Source organism: Lemur catta, chromosome 1 (genome assembly GCF_020740605.2).
Source record: "Lemur catta isolate mLemCat1 chromosome 1, mLemCat1.pri, whole genome shotgun sequence".
NCBI lineage: Eukaryota > Metazoa > Chordata > Mammalia > Primates > Lemuridae > Lemur > Lemur catta.
In genome coordinates, this window is record NC_059128.1 from 257,283,950 (window position 1) to 257,296,051 (window position 12,102).

Below are 12,102 nucleotides of genomic sequence, written 5' to 3' on the forward strand. Positions count from 1 at the left end.
GGAAGTGTCTCTTGTTAGTGTGGCTGTGTTTGCCTTCAAAATGGAGGGCAAGGATCATAAACAGAAAGAAATTTTCTCTCTCTTTCCTTTTGTTTCTCTGCCTTTGTCAACACCATCGCCTCTCAATTTGGGTAAGATATATGGAATGGGTACATTTGTAGGGAATATTTTTAAAGATATTTGGCCATATTCCATGAATAAAAAAATAAATGACATATATTATCATTCTTCCTGTGAAATTGCTAAAATTTATTTAACATTTACTGATTTTGCTTCTCATTGGCTACCATTTTCCCTCTTTTTTGGATATAAACATGAAGATTGAGCTGAAGATTTAGGTAATTACCAAAAAATAAAGAAATAAATAAGAAGATAATAACTAAAAAAATAAAAATGTTAATTCATGAATTAAAAAGTAAGTCATTTTTGTGATAACTGGTTTTCTGTCATAAAGGTAAATATAAACATGAAAATGAAAATGAATACCAGGTTAAAACAACTCAGCTAGAGATTCTTTACAAATTACAAGCAATCCATGCCAATTTGACATGTTATAGCCCCAAACATAATCAATACATGTTTAAACATTTAATGAAAAATGAATTTATGTCATATAGCCAAATTTATTTGTGTTCACATTTTCATTCTTTCCAAATTTCTCAGGTTTAAAATTGCTGAAAGACCAAAAACAATCTCAAATTTATTAAAGCTGTTAAAGAAGGACTGCACATAGGACATTAAGTTGTTGCTCAAATGTTACTGAGCAGTAAAATACCATGATAAAGTAGCATCTTGCTGTGTCTCTATTACATCTTCAGCACTAAAATTAATTTATGATCAGTCATCAATTCATTTACATGTCATTTTATGCTAAATCCTTCCTTGCTGATAAATGCTTATCCTTAGATCCATTAAGCTAGAGTAAAGTCTGTGCTTTATAATATGACCCTGCTAATTGTTACATTTCCATTTTTATGAGATACAAAAACTAACTGTCCCCCATTTTTTCAGCCAATATTTAATCTAAGAACCCTTTCTATTAAGTATGCTATTTGCCTAACTACCTGTTAAGTAAAATTTTCAGCTGTAAATATCTTTAGACAAATCAATCCAGATATTGACCTCTGCCTAGATATAGAAAAACATGTCTAATCTATAGAAGTTCTTCTTTCACTCAAATATACTGAATATGAAACAATTTCACTACATTCCTCAGAGAGAAAGGAATGTGTCATATACATGGAAAGCAAAATAAGTCATTAAAAACATCTCGTCCTTGGGACATACGATGCCTGTTACCTTGTTTCACTTAGAGAAAATTGCACATACAATATTCCCCTTTGTACCTGTTAAATTTTGAAATATATATTTAATTTATTTTTAAAGACTTAAAAGCTGTCAAGGGAGTTTAAGAAAATGATTTAATTATTTTAGCATTATCCCTGAAACTTTCCTTAATACTCAAATTATTTTCCCTAAATTTTTGTAGCAAAAAGCAAAGCTTCAGGTTAAACTTTTTAGTAGCCAAGGCCGTAAAATCTGTGTGGTCGAGTCAGATGCTGAGACTGCCAGGTTTTATTGTTTTCATACTTATCTGGTGTGGGAGTTCCAGTAAAAACCTCCAAAAACATAAAATAGAAAATATAGAGCCACGATTTCCTTTCAGCCGTGGTATTCTTGTGGGGTCCAGCAGTCAAGGAAACTTTTATTTGTTTCATTTAACAGCACACACTCTCAGTCTTACTTTTTGTGATCACTGAGGCAGTTAGAATCTTGGCTACATGTTGAGGACATTTTCCTCCTCCGCTCTCTCCGATTGCCTTCTGTTTCTTTTTTCCTGGTGGTGTCATTAAATTCAGGAAACAATTACCCTTGACTCCCACCATGGAAGTTGCAGAAAGAAGTATTAAAGGCTTCTCTCTCCCTGTTACCCAAAGGTTCGGCATTTAGGAAGAAATATTAGAAGTGAATTCTGGAAGACTGAAACAATCCTGTATGTTTACTTTCTAGCCCAAAACAGAGCATGATTCGCTGTCATAAAAATATCTCATATTTTATTACAATCAAATATGTGTACATTATAAGCATAGCTTAAAATGAAAATTACAAAAAGCAGATTCTTTACAAAAATGCCGATAGAGTTGAATTTTGTTAGCATGGGTGACTATAACTAAACATAGAACTAAATATGAGAAAAATAAATAACAAAAGTCACCTAAAAATTGATATTTTTACCTTGATTAAATGCACAATGAAGACTAATGTTTCCAGTGATAAAATTATGTGTTGTATTTCTGTAGTTCCCGACCCCTGGGGCATGGACGGGTACCAGTCTGTGGCCTGTTAGGAACAGGGCCACACAGCAGAAGGTGAGCAGCAGGCAAGTGAGCAAAGCTTCTTCTGTATTTACAGCCATTCCCCATCACTCGCATCACCGCCTGAGCCTCCTGTCAGATCAGTGGTGGCATTAGATTCTCATAGGATCGTGAACCCTACTGTAAGCTGTGCATGTGAGGGATCCAGGTTGTGTACTCCTCATGAGAATCTAATGCCTGATGATCTGAGATGGAGCTGAGGCAGTGAAGCTAGTGCTGGGGAGCAGCTACAAATACAGATTATCATTAGCAGAGAGGTTTGACCACACAATAAACGTAATGTGCTTGAATCATCCCAAAACCATCCTCCCAATCCGTGGAAAAATTCCATAAAAATCAGTCCCTGGTGCCAAAATTTTGGAGACTGCTGTTATATTAGTATAAATACATATTTATTCATGTGTGTACACATACATGCAGATCTACGTAGTAAGAAACAGACGACAACATCAATTTCCTCTTAATTATACTAATTCCAGAGATTAGAAGAAAGCTGGGTGTTTCCAGAGCAGGAATCATCATAATTTATCTTTAGAGTAAGACTGACTGATTTTGAACATCATTCTGCTGCTTATCAGGTGAGTGACCTTGAAAAGGCTTTAAACCCCTCTGTGACTTAATGTCTTTATCTGTAAATTGAGAATAATAATACAGTTGTGAGGATTAAATAAATTAATATACATTAAAACTTTAGACTAAGGGTCAGCAAACTTTGTCTACAAAGTGACAGATACTAAATATTTTAGGCTTTGCTGTCTCTGTCATATATTCTTTGTTTTTGTTTGCTTGTTTATTTTCTTATAACACTTTAAAAAATGTAAAAACCATTCCTAGCTCATGAGGTCACACAAAAAACAGGCCACAGCTTAGAAAGGTGCCTTGCACTTACTAAGGGCTATATATGGGCTACTTATTATTATTATTATTGAATCTAAATTTCCAGACAAGTGATTGAAAGTAATAAGTATTCAATTAAGTGTTTGTTGTAGAAATAGATAAATAATACAGCAGAACTGTAAATACATATTTTCCATTACTGAGATCATGAAATGCATAAATGTTGATATTTTTCTCTCTTTTTGCTTTTTCCATTCTCAAATCATGACTTCAAATTTTAAGAAATCCCCCAAAATTAGTTGTTATAAAAAACATTTGTAGTTAACGTGCTTATTTCTTTATACAGATGGGCTCTGTTCTTTGTTAACTGCTGATACTCTCTAATGTGGCAGCCACTAAGTGCAATATATCCATGTAAAATCCTGCATAATTTTATATACAGGCCCATTAGCCCATCCCAGTGCTATCATTGAGCTATCATTTTGATTGGCTTCAGAGTTTCAGAGACGGGAACATAATAACTGTTAGTTTTGTTTAATAAAATGGTCATTAGTTTCATGAAAATGAAAACAACTATCAGGGAATTTCAGGTGAACATAATGACTAATTTACTCACACCACAAACAAATTTAGAACTCAAAGTAACTGATGGTGAGATCCTCTCTGTGGGCACTTACCATCTTAAAAACATAAAACACCAGTGGAAATAGTGCCCTTTTTGTTGTCCACCTCATTTAGCACCATTATACTAGACTTAAGTGTCTGAAGAAAACATAAGCATGTTAGAACAGTGTTCATTAGCATGCTGATTTACCTAATGTTTGGGGTCCCCATATACATCTAATTCAGGGCTATTCTCACGTATGTATGCATGCACCTACAACCTTATCTACGCTCTCACACATTATATGCACACAAACACTCCCTGCACACCCACATCCATACCTATACTCTAATACATTCACATACACATATATGCTAACACACAACCCCTAGAAAGCAAATTAAATCTTTGATCATATCCTTTTTCACAAAGTTATTGCGGAAAGGAAAAAAAAATGTAGGGGGGCATTATATTTGGCTACTTTTGTGTAGAGTGTAACTTCTTTTACTAAGGAGATGTATTATTCATAGAATAACCTCATCATGGAACACATACCTAAACGTCTTGAGTTTTTTATATACAGCAGTAATTAAGCAGTGAATTCACGTAGGAAAACAGACTTTGTTTTCTTAGCAATAAAAGCTTCATTTGGAATGAACATTATACCAGCTATAGGATAAATTCAGTTTGTTTGAACTGCAGCCACATTACACAGCCTAACATGTTACAGGTGACCATGTAAAAGTACAAAATGGCATTCTCCTGATTTATAGATAATTTATCATCTTTGACATTATAATATTTAATAAAAGAACTACATAGGCTATAGCTGATATTTTTCTTTATGATTGCAATTCTTTACTGCATTCCTAATGGAAAAGAGTTCAGTATCATTAGTGAAATATGCAAAAATATGCAGAATTTTACCCTGAAGGAGATTATTTCGGAAATTCAGGCAAAGGGGCTTAACATAATAGTGCACTAATAAGTCAGCTCTCTGCACTCAAGGATTTTAACTTTTGCTCTGCCACCTTCAGTTGGATCTGGATTTCAAATCAGAGCTGTATATCTGCAGTTCTTAAATCTTAATTAGCTTGGCATGCAGTCCAGCCCCCAAGTAAGAAGAAAAACTGAACAGTGGGCGTATGCATCACACATTGTACAATTCAGGAAGTGATGCAGAGGCAAGTCACAGGCACTGATGATGTTTCATCATTTTCATAAACCAGTTTCCATCAGTGTTTGCAGAACTCTAACACGTAGTGCAAAATCTGTGGAAGCTGGGAAGCTGTTGGCACAAAAATGAATTAAGTGGGGCTGTGATAAAATACTTCCTAGGATGAAAGATGTCATCAAGGTAAATACAGGTATGGGTGTTTTCTGAGAAGAACAAATGAAATGCAAAAATCAAACTTAAATTAGTAGTAACTATGACTTCATAGTCACATAGGAGGCATAATCTTGTGTGTCAAAGAATGGATACCTAATTGAATAGAAAGACTGAATTTTTACTTTTTGCATAATCATTGTGTATATGTTAGGATTTAAAAATTTCTAACAAAATTTGATAAATTTAAATCCTTGTAAATAAGTTATGCATCAGTCCTGGGATCATCATATGTGAGTACCAGTTGAAGTCTTTAACTTAGTGAACAAGGCAAGAGGAAGCCAAAGAAGTAAACAGTAAAAATAACTCTAATTCTTGAGATAGGAGTATTCACTGGATTAGGCAATATGAAATACATAAACATATGCTTTATCTCACTGTACATTTTCTCCACTCTAAAAATAATGCCTTGTGCAAACTTAGAGAGGCTTATTCTGAAGACTTGCTTATTTTCATCAGTGAATGATTTTACAGAGTGAATTATCAAGAAGCGTTTTAAGATTGCATTCACTTTGCATGTTGTGCCTGATATACAAAATATATCATTTCTAAAAGTCAAGGTTTTTTATGTAATAGACTTGGTTCCCTAGTAGAGTGAACTTTTCATGAAAGCCCTGAATATAATTGAGTTTTCTTTCATGTCTTTAAAGCTTTTTAAAATTCATGAATTTTCTTATCATTTTTGCAGCAAAGCAAAAGTATTTCCAAATCCTTTCTGAATTTTGTGTTTAATATTAACATATTTAAAATGTTACAGAAATAGATGGAGTGGAATAAATCTTACATAAGAAAGTATTTGATTTTTGATGCGTTTTAATGTTACAAATAGGTCAGTTATTCCTGTTAAATTGGGTCCATTACCTGTCACAGAGCTGTCTAGATTGTCCATACTGGATCCAGGTGTCTGGTCTAGTGCTCTCAGGGGCCTGGGGATTTCTAAAGCTTCCTCTTCATCATCGGCATCATCATCTGCAACATCTGTTTCCAAATCAGAAATCAAGGCTCCAGACACGTAACCTAATGGTGGAACCGGGGGCTGTGGAGGTTGATTATTGCTCTGCATGTGCCTAGAATTCAAATGAAAATTTTTTTTTAAAAAAGAATTCATTAACATTCAACAAAATTATAATTTGAATTAAATGGCATGAGATAGCAACTAATACTGTGTTCTTCCTTTCCATTAACTAATTTTGGAGCTTACAGTGCTTTCTTACACTTCAGCAGAGACAATGGGCTGCAGATACATGACTCACCAAACAAGGACAACATAGGCCATTTAACTCTTTGATTAGTATTTATAGGACAATACAGACCCAGTATTTTTGTGTACATAAGACATCCGGAGGAGAATAGGAATATTTGTCACAAATAACTATTTACAGTTAACCTTTTCTCCAATAAGATTATAAAAATTTTGTTCCTAGTTTACTGTCAAAATTCTACACAGTCTGTGTAACTAACTCATGCTGCCTTTTGTTTCTTATGAAACAAAGATGCCACACGAGGGCCTAATAGCCAGCCATCCCACCGTGACCACATTCCCCACGAAGCTTCCTTCCTGCATTAGGGTGGATGGTTGTTTCCAATTTAACCCAGTTTAGGGCAGACACAACTAATTTATGCTTTAGTAACTATTTGTATGTCTGTCTTGCCCACCAAAGTCTTAAATTCCTCAAAAGTACAAGAGATTCATCACAGCATTCTCTGTGTTTATAACATTAGTGTATTAAATAAACCTTTTACAATGAATGAATAATTCTAATCTCAATCTTATGAATTAAATAGAACATGTAGTGTCAACCTTCTTTTGGAATTTATTGAAGTGACATGTTTCAGACCAGGTAGCTAACAAAATGTGAAGCTGGACACCAGGGGCACATTGATTTGCTTTGAGTCTACTTAGAATTTCCTCTAAACCATAAAAAGCTAAACAAAAGTAAATCATTGTTATTTGTTACTGGCATTAAAGAGTGAGTGTACTACGTGTTTTAACGTATTAAGTTTTTTATTTGCCTTCATACAAAAGTATTTAAAAGACCCTTGCTATTTAAGGGAGGTATAAAACAAGTGCTATGTATATTTATTGTTAGCTTTTGAATGAAAGAGATGAGATTATTTTTCTTTATCATTTTTCCCCTTTGGTAAAATATTTCATTCTTCCAGAATTTGTTTAATATCCTCTCCCAGTTAGTTGCCTTTTGAAATTGTAACCAACTCCAGTGTTAACAGGATTCTAGATTATTCAATGTTAAAAAAACAAAAATGGGCCTGGTGCAGTGGCTCACATCTGTAATCCTAGCACTCTGGGAGGCCAAGGCAAGAGGATTGCTTGTATTCAGGAGTTCTAGACCAGCCTGAGCAAGAGTGAGACCCTTCTCTACAAAAAATAGAAAAATTAGCTAGACGTGGTTGTGTGTACCTGTAGCCCCAGCTACTCTGGAAGCTGAGGCAAGAGGATCACTTGATCTCAGGAGTTTGAGGTTGCAGTGAGCTATGATGATGCCACTGTACTCTAACCGGGGCAACAGAACAAGATCCTGTCTCAATATATATATATATACACATATATATATATATATACACATATATATATCTCCATATATGTATCTATATATATGTGTGTGTATATACATATATATATATAATTTCTGGAAGCTACCTCAATATCATCAGACCCAAATATTTAATATAATAGATCAGATATTTAAGGCCCCAAGTTATTACTAGGCATTCATCACAACTTATTAATTGAAAAGTCAGGAAGAAAAAGCAAGAAAATCTTGAGCATTGACTAACACATCCTGGTGTGTTACCTCAAGTTCTGTTTCTGAATTGGGGATGGAAAAAGCCAAGTGATGAACAAGCGGATATAAGGCCACATTTGTACACATGATTCATTCTTCTATTAACAGTGTGGACTTTGATCCTGGGAAGGATGGAACAGACCAACATTCCAGTCCTATATCACTGATGGCAACTCTTGATGGAACAAATATACTTTATGGGATGAAAAATGTATTCCTTGAATTAGGGAAAATTAGGAGATAAACTAAAATACAGGAAGAGGGCACATGACACTTATAAATATTTTCTAGTGACAGGCACTGTGCTGTGTACTTATGGATCAATATAAACAGAATCCCTGGAGATAGATCCTAGGGCTCATTATTTTTTAAACAGTCCTCCTGTGATGCTGATGTGTGACCCAGATGGAGAGGCACTTCCAAATCCAAAGGGCAAGGTTTTAGGTGAATGCACAGGTACTTATAACTCCCACTTGTGGAGTCAGCTAAGGCATTCTGGAAGATTGCTGGATTCAGTAGAAATATATCTAGAAAGAAAAACAGGGTCTGCTCTGTTGGTAATCAGAGCAGGTGAAGATGAACTAGTTTGTTCATCCATTTAGCAAATATCTATGAAGTATTTACTAAGTGGGACACTCTTCTAAGTGTGGAAAGACAGCAGTGAACAACTCAGATCTTTTATCCAAGCCCTTCTGAATAATAAAAACTAAGATATAGCCAGGTACTTTACTAAGTACTACACAAGTGCAAACATTTAATTCTCACAAAAACTATGATACTTAACAATTAATTAAACCTTGACCCAAGAGAGGGTAGGCATTTTCCCTCTACTCCTAGGAGGTAAGAGGGAAAATTTTAAGGGATCTTTAATCCCTTAGAATGTCCTGTCTGATAAAAATGTCTCTGATTTTCTGGAAATCTTAGACTACTTCAGAAAGTATTAATATAACAGTATGATTTTTGGTGGGGCTTTGAGTTGCATGGTATCAGCTCAACCACTGGAGGGGCTGGAGACTGAGTCAGCCGTGCGGGTCTGCATCAATATATATGTGACAGAGTCCAAATGAAGTCTCAGGAACTCAGGTCTCATGTGCACTTCCTTGATTGGCCAGTACTTTCTGTGTATTGTCACTCCCTTTGCTGAGAAGGTAATGCCATTACAACTCCACTAAGAGAAAACAAGTGGAAGCTCTGCTCTTGGAATTGTCCTGGGCTTTGTCCCATGCACCTCTTCTCTTGGCTGATTTTAATCTGCATCTTTTCACTGTAACAAACTGCAACTTTGCATATAACAGCTTTCAGTGAATTCTATGACTTATTCTAGAGAATTCTTGAACCTCAGAGTGGTCTTGAGGACCCTTAAAATTTATACTTGGTGTCAGAAGTGAGGGTGGTCTTGGGGACTACCTTCTAATTTCATATATAAAATAATTACTATTATCATTATCGTTTTACACATCGGGAAACTACGGCATATAAACGTTAAGCAAGTTGCCCAAAGTCACACAGCCAGTCAGACAAACAAATTCTCCTCCATGGCAGTAGTGCCAACCTTGGCTGTCAAATCCCAGGCTAGGCAACCAGAATCTATCTGGGGGTGGGGCCTAAGTATAAATATATTTTAAGGTTATTGAGGCAGCTCTAAAACACAAATTTGAGAACCCCTGAGCTAGAGTCTGTGCTTTAAAGAACTAAACTGCACAGTTTTACTAGTTAAGTTGAAGGAAATCCTATGCCTCTTTATGCAATTGGCTTCAACTATTTAATGATATTTTATCAAAAGTCGCTTGATGCAAAAAGTATACTGTTTAACAGTAGGTTTATTTTGAACTTGGGGAAACACCTGAAGATTATTTGGGAAAAAGCTCTAAAACCTCTGATCCTAAAAAAAAAAAAAAACCTGTTTGTAATAAGCTTTACGTGCGTGATTTCTTGGTTTTCGTATCTCTTCATATGTGTAATTAGCTGTTTCTTAAAAATAGTCATTCATACTGAAAATAAGAATTACCTCATTATCAATTCATCTTTGTAGCTGAAACTATTAAAAACACAAATATTATTTAAAATAATTTACTCTGACTTTAAGCACAGGGTGTAAATCAACGGAAGGTAATTGGAGATATGTCACTCAGATTTCACTTTCAAGAGTCCAGACTTACATATCATTATTTGCAAGAAGAAAGATCAAATAAGAAAAAAAAAACTATAAATTTGTAAGAGTTGGCCCCATTTGTATTTCTGCCATATTTTCACAGGATACTTAACTAGATTCCCATCTATAGTTCATGAAAGTTTTGTTTGGAGCTTGTTATTTATTCTTGGGGATTTTGGGATGCATTTACTCTTACTAATATTGTTATTTTTTCTGTCTCATTTAATTCATCCTAAAGAGGGCCTTTTAATAACTGACACTGACCATATGTGATTTGTAAAAGCTTACGTTTACATATTCACAACCACATACAGAATTAATCACAGACACTTTGAAGAATCTAAAAGGAGTCCTTTATTAGGACATTGGAAGTGTGTTCAAGGATAAGCTATTTGAAGCTAAACCACAAATTAGAAAAGATTCCAGTCTAGTCAAAAGCCCTTTAGCCTAATATTCTGTAGATCTGAATTCTTCCAGTTCACTCTCTAAATATGTGACTTTGGTCAAATCATTTAACATTGCTACAGTCATTATCGTATCTAAATGATTAAGGAGTTATACAAAATCACTTGTAACCCCAGCCATGTAGTTATATCAAAATCTCTTGTGAATTTATGTGAAAGAATATTTCCATGTGTTGAAAGCACAGGTCCCTTGACTTAATGAAGATATTTACCATGTTTGCTTTGCTATATCAAACTGATAGGCCCTTGTCAACTCGTCCAGGTGAGCCTGTAGCATGGGTTGCATCTCTTCCCGTGGGGATGGAGTAAGAGTTGCAGTGGACTGCTGTCCAAAAGAGATAGCAGGAGAAGAAGCCACGCCTCGGACAGGAGGTGTTGGGACTCTATCATCATCTTCTTCCAGTTCATCTTCCATACCTTGGTGTAAGTATGTTTGCACTGGCAATGGTGGGCACCAGCTATCACTGTCATAACTGAAATTAAATGAGAAAAACATGCAAATTGTCACTCACAGGTACACACACAATTATACTGGCAATAAATAGCAACCGTATGGTATCTAAAATGTTCTGTCAGTTTATTTCCTCCTGATTAAGTTGTTGGTGCTACCATAGTAAATCACCTGGCTGTTATCTTAATTTCTAATTGTAATTACATCTCTTATCTCAATATCTCAATTTATTCTTAAAAGACATTATTAGCTAATTGTTGCTACCCCACAGTTACAAAAGGCAATAACTTTCCAACAAACTTACTCATGTGGAAAAACCAAATTGCTAATTAAACACAATTAATGAATTTAGTGCTTGTGGATTTAACTAATTACTTCTCCTCTTCATACTTGTGCACCAACAGAATATGCCAATATAGCTGACTGATTATCTAAGTAGTGTTGGAGAATTTTATTTACTGTTTCATTCCATATAACATATCAGACATTAAGACTTTTGATATAAAATATATTCATTATCTCTTTGATTATCTTAATTTTCTCAGTAGAAACTATGTCCCCTTTATCTTGACATTAAATGCAAATCATAAAACAGAAGATCAAAACTTTGCCCTATAAAATATATTTTAAAAAATAAAATAATAATATTTTTATTGTAGTAAAAACATTTAACATGAGATCTAGCCTGTCAATGAATTAAGTGTAAAATACAATAATTATTTTAAAACAATTTTTAAGATATTTTAAGTACCTTAAAAATATAGAATACATTCTTATAGAATATAGAAAATTAATCCAAAAAGAGTTGTGATACAAAATTAGTAGCATTTCTATTACATATTCTTTCTAGTCATAGTATTTTCATAAATCAAATCAATCCTAACATACTATTAAAAAGACACTTGAGGATAAGACAATATTATTGGATATAGTTTTTTATTTAAAAATATTAAGGGGGTACAAATGTTTTTGTTACATGGATAGCTTTTACAATGCTTTAGTCAGGGCTATACGTGTGCCCATCACCT

General features: G+C 34.4%; 1 protein-coding gene across 3 annotated transcripts in view; it reads right to left on the minus strand.

Annotated features, from left to right (window-relative positions):
• ROBO2 (roundabout guidance receptor 2) overlaps nt 1–12,102 on the minus strand; it is a 1,246,741-nt gene that overhangs the window by 17,962 nt on the left and 1,216,677 nt on the right. For all 3 annotated transcript variants that reach the window (XM_045540457.1, XM_045540456.1, XM_045540455.1), the window contains 2 exons: nt 10,836–11,096; nt 6,065–6,270 (listed from right to left, as the gene is read on the minus strand). In XM_045540457.1, the coding sequence (XP_045396413.1) occupies nt 6,065–6,270; nt 10,836–11,096 (467 nt within the window). The remainder of the gene's footprint in view (nt 1–6,064; nt 6,271–10,835; nt 11,097–12,102) is intronic.